Source organism: Palaemon carinicauda, chromosome 8 (genome assembly GCF_036898095.1).
Source record: "Palaemon carinicauda isolate YSFRI2023 chromosome 8, ASM3689809v2, whole genome shotgun sequence".
NCBI classification, from domain to species: domain Eukaryota; kingdom Metazoa; phylum Arthropoda; class Malacostraca; order Decapoda; family Palaemonidae; genus Palaemon; species Palaemon carinicauda.
The window spans coordinates 155228464-155247585 of NC_090732.1; the positions used below are offsets into that span (position 1 = coordinate 155228464).

The following is a 19122-nucleotide window of genomic DNA, read 5'->3' on the forward strand; positions in this document are numbered from 1 at the left end:
TTGTTCTCTGTACTTGCCTCCAAATGATAACATTTTGTATGACAACTTAGTGGAGGTGATTCAACAACTCCCTCAACCTTTTCTTTTACTTGGAGATTTGAATGGTAGACATCCTTTGTGGGGTGATGTTTTAGCAAACACGAGGGGAAATATCATATCATCAATTGTGGAAAATGAAGATGTGGGACTCCTTAATACAGGAGAGCCCACACACTTTCATGTCCAGACAGGTACCTTGTCATGTATTGACCTAGCAATCGTAAGCTCTGATTGCCTAATCGACTTCGATTGGAGAACATTAGATGATTGGCATACTAGTGATCACGCACCAATCATTATAAACACCAACAATGGTCCACCTTTACAGGGATCGCCACGATGGAATCTTGACAAGGCGGACTGGGATAAATTTCGTGAGCTAAGCGAAATTGAGGGGGATGCAGGACAAGTTGAAAATATCGATGATGCCATAGACTTACTGAATGGAACTCTCCATACAGCAGGAGTCAATTCAATTCCCAAAACAACAGGGTTATTCAAACGACGACCAGTCCCGTGGTGGTCTTCAGAACTAACTGCCCTGCACAGAGCCACAAGAAGATCTTTAACACGATTGCGTAGACGCAGAACTGATGAGAATTTAATTATGTACAAGAAATGTAGAGCACAGTTCCGTCGTGCCATGAAAGAAGCAAGGCGCCAGTCATGGATGTCTTTTGTTTCCTCCATTAACAGTAGAACACCACCATCTTCTGTGTGGAGGAAAGTAAAAAAGATAGCTGGCAAATTCACCCCCAACCCACCACCAGTGTTGAAGGTGAATGGCCAGTATGTAACTGAAGCAAAGGAAGTTAGCAATGCCCTGGCTAATCATTTTTCAAATGTATCCAGCAAGTGTGAAGGAGCCCCTGGTCACCAGTATAGGAGCGTTGAAGAAAAGAAAATTTTAAATTTTGCAACAAGAAGGGAAGAGTCGTATAATTCTCCTTTCACTGAAAGAGAATTTGATTCCGCACTTGCTCATTGCAATGATACAGCCCCTGGACCCGATGGAATTCCATATGCAATGATTAAACATGTACATTTTAATACAAAGCTATTTATTTTAAGTATTATTAATAGAATATGGCATGATCATAGTTACCCAAGTGTTTGGGAACTAGCCATTATTTTAGCGTTTTTAAAACCCGGTAAAGACAAGTTTTTAGCAGCAAACTATCGTCCTATTGCATTGACATCTTGTTTATGTAAAATCATGGAGAAGATGGTCAATGCAAGGCTGATGTGGTACCTTGAAAAGAAAGGTATTTTATCACCGATTCAATGTGGATTCCGAAAAATGCACTCAACGACTGATGTGTTGATACGACTAGAGTCTTCTATTTGTGAAGCCTTTGCTTCCAAACAGCACCATGTTACAGTATTTTTTGACCTTGAAAAGGCATATGATACCACATGGAGATATGGTATACTGAAAACCATTCATGAATTGGGATTGAGAGGAGAGCTGCCACTATTTATTCAGGCATTTCTTTCACGTAGAGTTTTTCAAGTGAGAGTTGGGGAAACACTATCTGAAAGTAAGTGCCAGGAAGAAGGAGTTCCTCAGGGTAGTGTGCTGAGTGTAACCCTTTTTGCACTAGCAATTAATGGGATATCCTCAGCCATTCCCCAGGATGTTCTCTCAACATTGTTTGTGGATGATCTCTCAATATCATTTGCTGGCACCAGAATGGCAATGGTTGAGAGAAAAATCCAACTCTCTATTGACAAAATTATCCAGTGGGCTGACATGAATGGATTTAAGTTCTCGACAAGTAAAACTACCGTTGTCCATTTTTGTCGTATCCGGGGAGTACATCCAGACCCGGATATATACATTAAAGGTCAACGGATACCATGTGCAAGAGAAGCTAAATTTTTAGGTTTGATATTTGATTGTAGGCTGACATGGGTTTCTCACTTAAAAGCATTAAAAGCTAAATGTGTTGAAGCTCTGAATATCTTAAAAGTATTGTCCCATACATCGTGGGGGGCAGACCGCAATACTATTTTAAAATTATACAAGGCCTTGATTTTTTCCAAAATTAGTTATGGTTGTGAGGTATATTCTTCAGCAACCCCAAGCCGGTTAAAAATATTAGACTCGATACATCATGCAGGTATTAGATTGTCTACGGGAGCTTTTAAAACCTCGCCTATCCCAAGTCTCCTTGTTGATGCTGGAGAGTTACCTCTAGACCTTTACCGAATGTCTTCCATTCTTCGGTATTGGTTTAGATTGCAAAGACTCCCTAACTCTCTCGCCTTTCAGACTGCAAGCCTTGTAAGACACGCATCATACTTTGAGTTCCACCCAAAATCTCCTCAACCTTATGGCTTTCGGGTGAAACGATTATTAAATAGTCTGGATATAATTAGAAATAAGGTACTTCCATTCAAGGTATCACCAACGCCTCCATGGAAGTTACCAGAGATATCTTTTTGTAAATATTTTATTGGAGGTAAGAATAATATGTCAGACCTAGAAGCCAGGTCTCTTTTTAATGAACATGTTAGAGAACATAGAGGATCAACTTTTATCTATACTGATGGCTCCAAATCTGATGCTGGCGTTGGATTTGGAGTACATAGTAATGGTTTTAATTGTAGAGGTGCACTTCCTCTGACTGCTTCTATATTTACTGCCGAACTGTATGGCATATTAACCGCTATTGAGAAAATAGCGTTGGAGAAGGAGGGTAATTTTACAATTTTTAGTGATGCAAGGAGTGTCCTTCAAGCTATGGAAGTTTTTAATTCTAATAACCCTCTAGTTTTAAAGATTTTAGAATGGCTTTTCATTATTGGACGGAGAGGTATAACAGTTCAATTTTGTTGGGTTCCAGCACATGTAGGTGTGTCCGGGAATGAGAAGGCAGATTCACTGGCTAAGGAGGCTGCATCAGAGTTGCTGCCAAGAGGGTATCCTATTCCCTGTGATGATTTCTTACCTGACATCAAGAAATTGGTTTGCAATAAATGGCAACAGCAATGGGATAGTCAAGATGGCAATAAAATGCGAGAGATAACAAATGACATATCTCCTTGGAGGTATAATATGATGCCCCGAAAATGGGAGACGTCTCTTTGTCGTCTCCGTATTGGTCACACTCGGTTGACACACGAGTTTCTGCTGAAGGGCCAACATCAACCGTATTGTGACGACTGTGTAGTACCTCTAACCGTAAGGCATTTGTTGACCGAATGCCCCAATTATAACAACTTGCGGAATAGATATTTGTTTGAGGCTCGAGGTGAGGGTGGCTGGTTCATCCTTGCCAAGATTCTTGGAAATGATGTGTCCTACCATGCAAGTGGCATTTTTAGATTTATTTCAGAAGCAGGTCTTCTGAAAAATATTTAACTTTTATGACATTCAACTTTTATGATTTTAATTGAATAGTCTTTTATTTTTTATTTTATTTTATCTTTTATTTTTGTATACATAAATTAAATGTTACCGGCGTCAATGACCTTAGATGTCAGGATGCCTGAAAACTTTAAATCATTCATTCATTCGTTGAAGATGTGACCCACAGGAGCATGCAGACATTCTCCATTACCCTTGTGGTGGCTACACAATACTGTATGTGGTTTATAACAGGTCCTTGATGGACAAGTAGCTGATGGTGAGGGCAGAGTTAGCCAAGGATAAGCCAGGGATGATTGGCAAGGAATTACTGGCTCTCTTTCCTTCATCCTCTCCCCCTTTTCGGGGCAACACCTTTTAGAGTACTCTGCAAAGCTGACCTCTCCTGTCTGCAGGTGTAACTGTTTTCCCTGTGTAACCTAGTAGATATTAATAAGCTTGTTGCGGCCCCATATCCCCTGGCGAGGTGGGATTTGGTAACGGCTTTGGTTACTTCTTGGATTCCTACATTTCTGAGAATGTGTTCCATAGACTAGTCACACTGCTAGCATCACACGTTCACCAAAATTGGTCAGGCTGCTAACCAAGCTTTGCAATCCTAGTTTTGCGAGGGGTCAAAATTTCTCTATTACCCGCAGAGCACGTATGGGAAACCCAGGGTCAAAGAGCAGCCAGTTGGTCAGGACTTACTCTCTCATTAGGGTGAGTCATTCCTATAAATAACGTAAGGTTTGTTAGTAAAGGAACAAATGACAAATTTGAAAAAAATATGTATTTTTCATAACTAATACAAACCTGTAGTTATTTATACAAATTGTCCCACCAAAACCTGTCACCCGATAAGTCCTGCCTGCAATCAAAAAGTGATCTGAATAGACAAGTGTGTGTGAGGGGTAGCCAGGTACCCTGGCTCCCCCTCCTACCCCCTACCGCTAAATAGCGATAGGTTAGTTCCACCTCGCTAAAAAGTCTTATGGCTAGTTTCAGCTTTGTCGAAAGGATAATCCCTATAAATCACTACAAATAATTTCCAAATTTGTCATTTCTCTTTCCTTCATAATCCATTTCTATCAGATTATATGAGACAGCAATATGAACACCAGGTAAGGTTCATAGAAATTAATAGAATGTTAATATTTTTTTTCTTTATTATATACTCACCTGATGTTTATATGTATGCTTACCCTCCTCCCCATTGACTAATGGTTTTAAGGAGATTGGATACTCAATGCAACTTTGAGAGGGAGCAGGACAAGGGCAGGAAACCACTCCTTGAGTCACCATTAGTCACCAAATGTCCCATGAAGGGAAGAAAATGGGAATTTTTTTTTTTCTTTTTTTTTTTGTGGAATGTTGCTATTGAGTCAACGTCAAGGACAAAGAAATATGAACATCAGGTGAGCATAGATCATGCATGATACATTGCATAATTTTTTTGTCACAGTCTCTTCCTCTGTATTTTTTTTTCATACAGTGTATTGTTACTATTTAATATTTATTTGCTCAATTTTTTTTTGTTTATCAAATCTTGGCAATCTAAAGTACACATGAATAAGATTGATTGAGATCCTTAAAGGAATCTTATGTACAGTGTATGCATTTTTATTAATAGTGTTGACTGCAATCACTTCACTGTTTACGTTGATAATATAAGCTTTTGATTTTTGTTATTCCACTCTTAAAACTTTTATAGGGTTGGATATTTTTAATAGCAGATTTTTTTACATTTCAGGATACAGTGACATATGAAGCCTTCTTTGGTGGTGATAAGGAGGAATTTACAAAGTTGACAGATGGAGAGGAAGATGAAGACAGTGACAGTAGAGTATTGAACAGTAAAGATGATGGCAAGGAGGAGAAGGAATCATTAGACCAATCTGCAGAAGAAAGTGGTAAAAAAGTGGCTCAGTTGCTTGGACTGAAGAAGAAGGAGGTGAGTATGCATTGGTTGTAATGCCATTATTTCAATAAATCTTGTCTTATAGCCATTGTGCTAACAATATCAAAGCTACTGCTTCCCACCCTTTAAATGTAAAAGGAAAGAAGGTGTCACTCTCTCCTAAATACACTCCTTGGTGGTGCCCACTGTTGTGCACCATCATCTATCTGAAGGAACACTAACTTCTGGTAGAGGCAGTACCCATATCCATAACATGCAACATTCACCAGCGTCGTTTTGTATATTATGGCCTTTTTGGCTTAACTTAAATTTTTCTGATATTTTTAAGAATACAAATATCTGTAGCATTTTTGTAGTATATTTTTTTTACTTGGTATAGCTTCCTCTGGTTTTAAGATATGTTTATTTGCCAAGTGTTTAGTGAATAGAGTATTGTTATGATATAAAGAATCACATTCCCTTTGTAATATGTGTATCATAATTGTAAAAAATGTGATGTAACCTGTTAGTGTGAGGAATGTGTTAATTGTTTGAAAATCTTGGGGCACAATATGTCAAGTAAGTATCTACTAAAGTTAATGATAGAGATTCAAAATAGAAAAAATTCAGATGGAAAGTTAGTTGTCAAATGTTAAGAATGAGATTGATGGGCATAATTCATAGCCTTCTGTTTTTATGGAACGGCTTTAAAGTTTTATGGAATAGAATGTTTCTGATTCCTATAATAATGTCTCATTGAGTGACAATGTCAATATATGAATGATACTACCAGCTTAACCTATTCCATTTTAAAGGCTAGTCCAATCTTCTTAGATAAAGTGCATAGAAATAATAATTCACTGACGGTGGGTCATTTTTGAGATATTTCTAAGTAAAATAGAGAATAAAATTTTTCACATCAAGTTTCAATTTCTTATATTTCTAAGTGGAATAGAGTAAAATTCTTCATCAAGTTTCAATTTCTTATATTTCTAAGTGGAATAGAGTAAAATTCTTCACATCAAGTTTCAATATCTTATATTTCAAAGTGGAATAGAGTAAAATTCTTCACATCAAGTTTCAATATCTTATATTTCAAAGTGGAATAGAGTAAAATTCTTCACATCAAGTTTCAATATCTTATATTTCAAAGTGGAATAGAGTAAAATTCTTCACATCAAGTTTCAATATCTTATATTTCAAAGTGGAATAGAGTAAAATTCTTCACATCAAGTTTCAATTTCTTATATTTCTAAGTGGAATTAAGTAAAATTCTTCACATCAAATTTCAATTTCTTATATTTCTAAGTGCCGTAGGGAATAAAATTCTTCACATTGTTTCAATTTCTTATTTGTTCCTACACATAATACAAACCATCGACTTTTAATAAGAGTATCACCTCAGCAAAGCTGGAATTGGCCATTAAACTTTAACAATATAAACATCGTTGGTCACTGTGTGGCGCGGATGCTTCGCCCACCTCACAGGTAAAGCAACCTCCACTTTGACTTCGACTGTCAAGTACTGATGTGCTGTTTGGTATTCACATCTGGTTGTTTTAATCTTTTGCTTTTCTTTCAGTTTGAAATGGCTCCTTGCACTTGTGTTCGAGGGGTTTCGGAAACCAGGATATGCAGTGTTAATGGTTAACTGTATTTGTGTTACAGTTTCTTGGTTACCTTTCAATATCCAACATACTTGTTCCTGTCGGGTGGCATGTGTTTTGTTATCCTATCCTTCGTGTGTGTTCAACATCAACGACGACTACGTAACCCTAAGGAAGATTTCATTGGATTTTGGTGGCGCTCCGTCGGAAGAAGAATACTCCTGTCTCTTGCATTCTTCTCCCTGCTTGATTATTGTCTTCAGCAACATGACTTTAGAGAAGAAGAACTTTCCCCACCGCGTCTTTGCTGAACCTTCTTTTCTAAGAAGAATGTGTAGAAGACATCATCTGTAGTCCGTGAAATCTGGTCGATATGAGTCATGTTCGCGTAATTTCTACTGATTTTGTCCCCATGGGAGAGACGGTACGAGTTCTAGGAACCTCTCGTTTTGTGTGTGCCAAGAGTTGTCCCTTAGCGGGAAGAAACATCAGCGCACACAACCATGGGTGTGCCTGGTTTTCGGTGGAGGTGTTTTCACACCTTTTACATCTGCAGAGGGAGTGAGTGAGTTCTGAGAGTTTTCCTATCATGGGAAGAATCATGGGTTTTAACAACTCTTGTAAAGACTGAGCATATGTATTTTTGCTAGAGAAGAAGGGCGCCGCATTTTTTCTTCCCTCTTCTAGAAAAGTGCTATGTACTAAAGTTTGTTCCAACACTGACACAAACTTCTGAGCCATTTATATTGGTTTACTCCAAAGTCAATTCACCAGGACCAGAAAAAGAAAAAGGTGCATAACTGGCAACTATTCTGTATATGGATACAAGACTCCAGGTGGATTATCCTTTTCAGTGCTTTTTTCTCTGTGATTTTTGTAACATGAGCTGCCTCCCATGTGGAACCTTCATGAGTGGGTTGAGGTTGATCTGCACTCCTCATATCCAAACTGCTGTGGTAAGCAGTGTCCGTACGATTCACCTTGTGAATTTTTCAGGGAGTGGCCACCCTCCCAGTGGGAGAAGTATTATACACATTAGAAGAAGCGAGCCAAGAGGGATAGATCTATTCTAAGTCGTCTTCTGTTGAGAGCACGAAGAGTAAGCTCCTTCATGCAACGTACGATATCTCTTATCCTGATCCTCCTTTACCAGAGCCCTCTGTGACCCTGGTAACCGAGGATGACAGCCATAATATTTATAATTTTCAGATCAGTGAAACTTTTGTCAATGTTTTGTTGCCCTAAGGACTTAGCAAACATGAGTCACTACCTGATACTGATCCTTTGGCTTTGGCCCCAGTACAGACTACAGGATTCAATACCAATATCTTTAGTTCCAGATTATACAGAAATAAACAGATCTCCATCTCCACCCATAAGAGTGGTGTAGTGAACAAATGAAGAATCAAAGGCCCTTTGGTTTGGTGGGGTGTATGATGGATCCTTGATAAAATGCTGGTTGATCCTTGAGTGGCATACTGGAGCAACGGGGGAATCTAGCTCGCTGTTGGTTTGTTCATCTCTTAGGGGTAGGGTTTGTGGTTGTGTAGTGGTCACAGCTGCACGTGGTTGAGTGGGTTCTGATGATGTCTTGGCCAGGTGAGCTTCATCTACCATTTTAAGAAAATCCTTGAGGGGCATGATTGATGCATTGGAAATTTCCACAAATGTTTTGTGTTGTAACTTCGTCCAGAGGACTTCGAGTATTAAGTGTAGCATCATTTCTTGATGGCTGTCAATGCCAGGAGTTGCTTGTAGACATACTAGCGCTGTTGATTTCTTATTGCCATAACTATGATTTCCATATTTTGGGGGTGGGGCTCTGAGGGCTTAATGAAGGATAACCTGAGTTGGGCCTTGAGAACTTTGTATGTGACAGTGCGATTTGGCTCGGCTAACCACTGATATTTGTTTGAAGATTTTGTGAAATGGGAACTTGAGTATAGCGTCAGCTTTTTGTGAGTAACATAGTTTTCTTTTACCGAAAGATTGTTTCTGCTCTAAAGACCCAGGCCTCTGGGTTGTGTGTTATGAAAGGAGATAGGCGGACAGAGGTGACAGTGGCCATTTCATTGGGAGAGTTGATGATGTCTGGCTTCTTTGTTCACTCCTGTGTTACCAAATTTTTGGTTAGGTAGTTTACAGGAATTCTGGCTTGTGCTAGCTATTTTTAATTACAAAGAAAAAGTACATTCATTCCCGAAAATAAGCAAAAAAGGGTTCAATGTCTTTTGTGTTTCTTGTAAGACAGTTTCCATGACATCCACAGGAGGTCTTGTTTTGCTTGCTAAAGGTTTGTAAAGGGTAAAGAAAAAGATATCCGAGAGCATTGTTTCTGACTTGTAACCTTCAGATGTCCTGATACAACGAGAGGAAGGAAGGACCATCGTGGTGTTTTAAGTACACAAAGTCAGGTATATCGGATATACCTTAACCTTCATGAAGAACCTGAAAGTTTCACTAGTCTCGAATGCAGGAGTCGGGTATGATAAAACTTCGTTGCCTAGTACCTAAAGGAATTTACCCACAGATCCTTGGATAACCGTATTCTTGGTCTTGCGGTAGCTTCTCAACAGGCTGTGTTGCAAACTTTGCCCCTTCACGGGACAAGAAGGATCTTTTCAAGATAGTTGTAATGTAAGCCTAGAAGGAAGAGTAACAATACAAGCTTTGTAGTGAAGTACAAGTCAGCCTTTGATATTTTTGGGTTCTATCTTTGCCTATTCTGCCACTCGTATGACAGAGAACCGTATAACCTATTAGATCAAAATTCATCTGTTCACAGTTTCGCGATAAGTACTTTTGTGAGCAGATGTTTTTAATCACATCTGCTCCCTCTCCACATCAAATATACATGACAACTTTATAGCTAACACATGTAAATTATTCAAGGTTAAACCATTTGCATAGTGATTCTAATAATAAAAGTTGTTAAAATAAGTTCATACATACATTATGTTTGAGTAATATTTGATATGTGATATATGCTAATGAAAAATATAAATTTGCATTACTAATAGAAAAAAAGATTCTCTCTCTCTCTCTCTCTCTCTCTCTCTCTCTCTCTCTCTCTCTCTCGACATTAAAGATTTTGAAATTTGATAATTGTTTGATTAATGTATGCTTGAATAATTTTCTATTAAAAGAATTATTTCAATGAAGAAAGATAATGAAATTAAAATTTATATAGAATTTACTATAATTGGTAACTTCTTTGTTTATTAACGAAATAATTTGCACTTTTTTAAAAGAAATTTGTTCCGTAACTGGAATACAAACCTACGCTGTTTATTAGGGGTATTTTGAAACGCCGAAAGGACGAGTCATTAAAATTTAGTAAGGATTAACTACCCATCCCACTAGTTAGTGTGGGGGTAGGGTGTAGCTTGTTACCCCTCCCTTTCACACTTGTGATAGAGCTTGCATTGCTTTTGGCTCGGATGGTAAATGGTCGTTGCTGCTTTTCATCCTCACCAAATATTTGAACTGCCATTAATGCTTTTTGTGCTTTTTCTTTTTTGTGTGTGTGTTGATTTCTGCCAACCATGCGTACCTGCCCTGGACTTGAAAGCCGGCCCTGCGATACTTTCATGTCTGCTGAGGACACCGATCCTCACTCCCTTTGCCTTTTCTGCAGAGGTCAACGCTATGATAGTGATAATAAGTGTATTGAGTGTCGGGAGTGATCTGCCTCCCAGTGGAAAAAGTTTGGGCGACAGCGGAAGATGTCTAAGCGGGACTCTTCTCCTTCGAAGGTTTCTTTGAAGCAGAAGAAACCCATGGCTGCTTCTTCCTCTTCCTGACTTTCCTCCGAAGCTCCAGCTCGTTCGGTCTCTTCTGAGAGGCTGTTGAGTAGTAGCGCAGGCCTTTTAACACCTGGTCAACCTTGGTCCTCAAGAGACGGTGTCGCTTCCCCTAGCGAAGCGGATCCACCTCTCCCCCCCGGGGGGAGGTGTCCATGACTTTCTCCCTTATTACAGATGTGGTCATTCCTGGGGTTACCGGGTCCGCCCTTCAAGGATAACCTGCTGCAGCTTCTTCGCTCTGGTGCTTGTGTGCAGCCCTTGTCGACGTCAGAGGTGGATTCTCTTGCTTGTGTTCCGACTCTCCTTCCCCTTCGGACTCTTCCGCCGTTGCTGAAGACTGCGCTTCCCCCCTGCTGAAAATCCTTTGAGGGAGAAGCAAAGTCCTACCTCCGTCTCTCCTGCGAGTGTTTTCCCCCTCGGGGGAGTTCACTCATAGAGACTTCTTCGAAGGTTTGCTGCTTGCTGATCCACTGGCCCCCAGAGGTCGTCATCGGTGGACATCTTCCTCGTCGTACTCGCCCTCCTCTTCGCCTTAGACCTTCGGTGAAGAGATGCCTCTTTGGCTTTTCAGCTTCGTCAACGCAGCCTTCCACTGCAGAGGAGCCTCCTCATCTGACGTCTTGTGGCCCTTGACCTTCACCTGCTCCTGGACCTTTTGACGATGCTGCCCGCTAGTCCTCAGACTTCGACCATGCACTGTCCTGCGGATCGTGCGCGATCCCCTTCGTAGGATGTTCGTCCTTCCAAAAGACACATTCCTTCTCTAGTTCATCCTACGTGCCGATCTTCTGCGACTTGCTGTCCTCTTGACTCCGTGTCTCCGTTCCTGTCTCATCCAGTTCTGCATATGCCTGCTCGCCGTGTGACCACGCGTCATCCTCGTGCACGATCGCTGTCAACACTACCATCAACCAATGTATAGTTAGCCAGTGCCCCGGGCACCTGCACAACACACTCTTGTCCGTCAGTCAGCGCACCAATGAACTAATGAGCAAACACTTCGCCACCCAGATTGGGCTCCAGCTGCGCGCTAGCGCTCACCAACACGTTAGCGTTCACCAGCGCACCAATGCTTTCCAGTGCACCAGCATTTTCCAGCACACCAGCGCACTGCCGCTCACCAGCATGTCAGCGCTCTCCGGCACGCCACCGCTCTCATACGCGACAGCTCTCGCTATCGCGCAAACAGGTGCTTCCTCCACTTGTGTTGAGCAGACATCGTTATTAGGCAGAACCAGACTCACCTCCAACTTCAAGGGAGTCGCGCCATCCAGAGGATAAAAAGGAATGGAAAGGTAAGTGTCCGCCCTCCAGACCATCCGTTCTCTCACCGAGAAAGGGCAGGGTCGTATCCAACTGGTCTCCATCGCCCCATTTCCCTCCCCGCAAACGCACTACAGCGTGACCACCGGAAAAAGAGGGAAAAGGTGCCTCAAGATCCCAAAGATCCCAACTTCAAAGGCTGACCCACGGTATCATCCAGCTCCGGAAGAGACTCGTCAAAGGGAACTTTCGGTCCCTTTCCTTTCAGGAGATCTCTCAGACAGCGCCAGTGCCTGCCTTTTCAACACACTCTTTGAAGGCCTCTGCCATCCCCCAACAACCTTTGGCATCAGCAGAGTCCCGGCAGAGAACCTCGGCAGCTTCATCCCTGAAGAGATAAAGAGGAGTCTCGGATACCATCATTCTAGGGTGAAGCTGACCCCTGAGAGGTCGTCTAGGCCAAATCTTCCTGGTACTCTTCCCAGACGCTCTCCCATCTCACCTCTGCTGAGGGAGCCTTGCGAGGGGCAGGTGTCCTTCCTGCCACCTTTGTAGAAAGACCCCTTGTGCGAAGAGCTCTTCACCACCAGTAGGAACCAGGAAGGATAGTACCAACAGGCCTTTAATGTTAGAGTTACACCTCCTTCCCCGCAAGGAGTCGAAGGACATCAAGACTTTTTCAATACCCACAGGATCCATCACCCACTCTAGAGATGTCCACGACCCACCCCGAGATGAGCTCTCAGGAGTGGAGGAAGGAGACTGCTGCCAGTCTCCCTTCAGAGGGGGAGCAGAAAGAGTCAAAACATGCCTTCTAGCTAGTTCTTACTCTTATGAGGGTTCTCAACGAGTTTTATACCCCCCCCCCCTCTGGAGGGTAAAGACATGGTCCTAGATCATGTCTTTGGCACTCAGAAGCCCTCAAAGGCCAATGCAGCCATGCCCTTGTCCCAGGGGCTGAAGAGTGCTCATGGTAAGATCGGCCAACAGCTCTCCGACTTCTCCTCTCATCGTTTGGGCTCTTCTGCCAAGCTTCTCCCACCTCCTTGCATCCTTTGAGCTTCGGCAAAATTAATACCCCTAATAAATAGCTATGAGTTTGCAATGTTAGGAAAAATACAAATTATCTCCAAATTGGTCATTTTTTTTAGAGTTACCATCACTTGATATGAAATATGTTCAATTATAATAAACTCAGATTTTGATAAGGTAACCTGACGCAGCGGATTAGACTGGAAATGAAGTGTAATTATATTTTCTCCCAATCAATTCTGTTAGCTTCTAAATCAATCACCACTTTCAACCTATCTTTTCATTCTGACTGCTGGTCATTTTTTAAAAATTTAAGGCGACTGGAAATTATATTGAGACATATTTCATGTTCTTATCTTATGCTATATGTATAGAGACATATTTAAAAGAATTTAACTTTTTGTTAAGAAATACAGAGAAATAGAGGAATATTTTATATGAAATAAACAAATTGATGTCTGCTTTAAGGCAAGGTAGCTGGTAGCAATTTTTAGAATACTGTAGTCTTTTTTTTTTTTTTTTTTCATTTTAGTTATTTAAACTAACATGCTTGTAATTTTTCATGCAGGAAGAAATCGAATATCATTAAAAGGTATTAAGCTAAAAATAATTAGATACAAATGATGAAAAGAAGGTAATTGAATTGAAGGGATAATAGATTAAAATTTAATGTAAAGAGAAGGTACTAATTTACATGCATGTAACATAAGGACTTTTGCTGAGAAATATAGTGATAGTTTATGATTGTCTGGACAGGGTTTATTTACAGTTCATATATTACATTACTTTAGTTTGAGTAGCGTACTCTTATTGTTTAATGAACGTAATCCTTAAGGTGTAATAAGTCACAGATTTTACTGTTAGAACTTTGTAAATGTTATTGAAGTTTCACAGTATTTTTCTTATCTTATTTTTTCATTTGTGGTATGATAAATATTTTTATATTCATTGATAAAGAACTACTAATACTGTACTGAAGTTTACTTACAGTATTGTAATACTGTATATACCAAACCTTAAAACATGGCAATCAATTTCATCAGCTGACCAACTAGTTTAAGTTGACATTATTGCATTCTAAAAATAATGATTTTTAAAAAGAAAGATAATTGTGCTTCATTAAGGCATTTTTATACTTTTGTTTTCAATTTTGAGTGCATTTCAACCATCAACTATTAGTGACATTTTTACTCTACGGTATCAATGAGTGTTGTTAGATACGAACAAGTGTTTTGTTGTTACTTATGCATAGCATGGTGTGGCGATGGCTTTCACGTTATGACTCATCTTACCTTGTATTGAAGCTGTGTTAATAATGTACATTTACCTCTGTAAAGTTGTATGAACTAAAGTACCATGATAGGAAGCACATGAAAAGAATGTAGGGCAGTACAGTGGGTTGCCTAGTGTGACAGTTAACCGCAGATAGGCAATGGTCAGTGGGTTGGTAGGCTATGAGATGACCCCCCCTCCCTCTAGGGTGGCAAGCATTCGTAGATTTTTTATTTATGCGCCTTTCTCTGTTACCTAACCCCATTGAATATGGAGGGCTGACTCTATCTCCCCCATCTTACCAGTGTCTGGGTAGGGATCCAGCTTCTAGCCTAAAATCTGTGATATCTTTTGCTTAGGTTAACAAGAATCATCACTTTAACTCCTCCACAAGACGAAAGAGCATTTGCATTTCCCATGTTAGTAATCAAGCCAGTCTAAGGACGAGTCTCCTATTGCAAGAATGAGGGTTTGTATTTGTGTAGGAACAAATCACTAAGTTTTCAAGTTACACTGTCCACCTTAACCACCCACAAGTTCCACATTAATGTCAAAATGGTCACTGTACCTGGCAAGTGGATGGGGCCTACCCTCCACCCACCAGTTACACTGTGTACTAACTACCTCATTGAAAGCTCAAACTGCCTTGGAAATGTAGTCCTGTTAAAGGACTCAGGTTTGTATAGTTAAAAAAAATACAAATTACTATTTGAAAATTAGTGAAATGAGTGTGTAGTGTTTATGATATTGTAGATATTTAAAAGGTGTATTCCATTAGTTTATTATAGAGTTTTTATAGAGAAATTCTTATAAAATACAATTTTTTAAAGCTAGTGTTTCTTTCAGGAAAAATCTACATTTGAAAAAGAAAGGGAAAGGGAGCTTATGTTAATGAGTACTTTAGAAGAAGACAATATTGCTGAGAAACCTTGGTTTTTAAAAGGAGAAGCTGTTAGTGCTGATCGTCCTGAAAACTCAACGTTGGAAGAACAATTAGAATATAACATTGTTGCTCGGCAAAGTAAGATAACATTTACAGTACCATTCTACTTTCAGTTGCAGTTACAGAATTTGAATGATTAAATTATTTCTATATTTATGTGATGTTCATGTTGCTTTTCTCGCCAAGTTGTTTAAATGTTCACACCTACCCCAAAATAAGAAATTCCCTTCTACTCTCCTTGCAAAAGACCTCCCCCTCTAGGAACCATCTGGCTGTTGATGCAAACTAACTTGTCGATGATGTGTCATAATTCATTTTACCTCCAGTTCAAGTCGAAACCCAATCATTAGTCTCATAACATCACTGATCAGGGAGGGGGCCAACATGCATATGAACATCTGGTGAGTATAAATATGATAAATGTTATCATTAGAATTCAGCTTATTTTTATGAAACTCCCCTGATGTTCATAGTGTCTTTGTTTCTATATTTTAATTATCTCTTTATGTAGCCTATTAGTTTCTGTGCTATCTTTTCAGCTTTAATGCTCTGTTTGGTGAACTTCAAATCCTTGCTGATAATAAAACCGAGATCTTCCTCTTGGTCCACACTTTCTATTTCATTACCTAGTAGTGAGTAATCTGACTATGGGTTACTATAACCTAAGTACATAGCCTATGTGTTAAGATATTGAAAACCCACAGGAAAAAAAGAATTAACCATTTATATATCCTGTACAAAACAAAATACTATCTGAAATATATTATGGAAAAAAATATTGCCAACGACCCAAAGAAAGGCTATTCATTGACAGCCTTGGTACTCCTTCAGCCTACTCAAGCCTCTCCTTATCCCCAAAACGGTAAATAAAATTGCCTATTATGTTTTGTTTTTAATATGTTAATTTTTTGGTTTGTATTTAAAGTAATTTGAATGAATAGACATAGCAATAGGGTCAATTAGGAATAAAATTTGAGGTTAGGGTATCGATATAAATTATTATAGTACCATCAGTTCTTCAGTTTGGGTATCACGTTTTTGACGATAACGCGGCAATACTGGTACCAATTAGGCGCGATAGCAAAGGGATAAGTGTAGTGTGTTAGTTGACCCCATATAGGCAATAGGCAGTGAGTTGGTAGGATAGGAGTTAATCCACCCTAGTGTAGGAAGTATTTGCGCCTATCTCTGTGACCTAACCCCCATGAATAAGGAGAGCTGACTATTATTATCAAGTAATTGTCTTGTAATTGCTCAGTTATATAAATATCCTAAACATAATGAATTATGATTTCTAAACTTATGTTAACCTTCGGCTATTGATACCTGTTATCTCGTACTGCACATCTCTGATATTGATAATTATCTTAATTTTGTTTTAATTACTCAAGCGTTAATATAACTATCTAAATCTAGTACCATTTTTGTGTTTGAATAGCTTATGGTACTTAAGTGTTAGTATAACTTGCAAAGCTTGCTCACTAGATTGCATGAAATATCATATGAGGTTGGACCCTAGTTAAATAGAAGAAAGACAGATGATGAGAACGAAATGTGCAATGGAAGGAGAAAGGATTAATAAGGTGGAATCATTTAAATATTTAGAAACTATGATACAGGATCGTTAGAATTTAAGTTTAGTGACAAATGGAAAAAAGAAAATCAGACAATGGCTAGGTTAAATGAAATTTGGAAATCAAATTGCCTGAAATTACATATAAATATGGATGAGATCATGATGAGGGGTAGATGAAGATGGTTTTTGCATGTTCTTCCCACTCCCCAAGAGAGGTTAGTTCACCAAACTTTCAACTAGGCTCCACAAGGCACTAGAAAAGTTGTAAGTCCAAAGTCTACATGGCTGAGTACTATGAAGCGTGAAGTAGATGATGAATAGAGTAGTATTTATTTAAAAGCTGAAGGTAGAGACGACTGGCGAAATATAACAGAGACCCTTTGCATTAGTAGTCATAGGAGATGATAATGATGAGGATAACTGTCTATGCCTAGTACCATTATTTGAGATTGAATTCCTAATGAAACTCAAATGTTTATACATTATAACTGTCTAAGCAAAGTACCATTTACTGTTTGAATTGCTTTAAAGACACAAAATATTATAAACTATAATTGCTGTTCTGTCATTTTTACTAATTACTAAGCCTAAACTTTAAGGATAACTGTTGTTAACCCTTTCACTACGAGGCAGCAGATCCCTTCCCCCCTCAGTAGCTGCATACAAGATTTTTCACTCGGATATACATGCACTTAATCATTTTCCTGTTTATTTATTTTGATGTTTACAGAATAAATTTTCAATGGTTTGCTGTATGTTCTATTGTATTTCACTGTTAACAACTGTAAATAATTTTCAATGCATTATAAAATAATTTTTTTCAGAATTTTTTCTTATATTTTGTGTAAAAAATTATTTTCATTGTGAAGTGAAAAATACAATACTACTTGACGGTAACAGACCTTATGTTAGACATAAATGTAAAAAAAAATATTGGTTTGTTTCTTCTGGCATGAAAAAAATCTTTTATAATGTATAGTTATAAGGCATACATACGATGAACAAAAGAACACACACACACACACACACAGAGAGAGAGAGAGAGAGAGAGAGAGAGAGAGAGAGAGAGAGAGAGAGAGAGAGAGAGAGAGAGAGAGAGAGAGATGTGAATTCAATTCATTAGACCAATGAGTGTGTTTCTCTTTTTGTTGCCCTACCTTGTGTGTGACACTATGAACTGGATAGTTCTGGTGTTTGGTATGAAATATGCAATCACTCTTACGTGACAAATAATGAGTAAAATGGAAATAATTACAGTAGGCTAACTTTTACTCATAAAAATGATGGACAATACTAATATGAAATGTATATCTAAGACATGAAAGTGATATTTTGTAGAAATGATAGTTGAGCAAACAAGGAATGAAATAAAAGAATAAATCTCATTGTCTGTTATTGTGTTTACAGCTATCAGAGTTACAAATGTGATCAGTGATACCGTTTTGAGGAAATTTCCTGATACTGTATGTGTGAAATGCAAGTAAATGGTGTAGGTATTTGGACATTTATTAAAAGAAATAAGTGGGAGATTTATATGGATTGATACATTGTCAGGTAAATTATAGTAGGGAGATAATTTTGTGTGATTTTAGATAAACGTTTGTGATGGAATTCTACCAAACAACTTTCATGGCTGGTGTGTTGGGTGGGAGTCAGAGGGGGAGTGGTGGGGAAATGACACAGCTGTCTCACTTAGGAGAATGCTCACTGTGTGATTTTGAACAGTATGCCAACTTAGAAACCCATTAAAATACCCCTTACATGATTATGAATAAAGACTAGAATCACAAGTCTCTCAGTTGATGGTGGGGTGAGATGTGATGATAGCTATGTCTGTAAGCTGGTGGTTGTCCCGGTGGGTTAGAGTAATGCCTAACGTAGGGAATGTTGCCATTGGCTAAAGAGAGTGGTGTGATTATACATGGTAGCATGAAAACACTGAAATAGCCCTTACACAATCAGGAATAAAGGCTAGAATCCCAAAGTCTTTGTTATTTGGCTGAAGATAGAAAAGAGAAGAGACTAAAATAATAATAGTAATAATAAAATTAAGGAGGGTAGGAGCTTTTATGATGAAATATCCTAGGTGTGATATACACCTATGTGCTGTACACTTCTGTAGGATATAAGAGTAATATTAACTTTCCTTTGGCTTATATTTGCAAATGATGTACCCGGTACATTACCATGTGTAGTACCTGCATGTTTTTATGTTCTGCATACATCATCATAGTGAAGGTGTTAATGACATTAAGTTATGTATCAATCTGTAGATCAAAACATTGTATAATTTCACTCCGTGCTCTGCCTGTAGCAGCACCTAAGTCTTCTT

The 19122-nt window shown here is 38.9% G+C and overlaps 1 protein-coding gene across 1 annotated transcript in view; it reads left to right on the forward strand.

The window, feature by feature from the left end:
• The window catches only part of LOC137646043 (U3 small nucleolar ribonucleoprotein protein MPP10-like), a 203449-nt gene that overhangs the window by 85491 nt on the left and 98836 nt on the right, over positions 1-19122 (forward strand). The window contains exons 4-5 of the mRNA XM_068379187.1: positions 5145-5345; positions 15118-15292. Coding sequence (XP_068235288.1) covers positions 5145-5345; positions 15118-15292 — 376 coding nt within the window. The remainder of the gene's footprint in view (positions 1-5144; positions 5346-15117; positions 15293-19122) is intronic.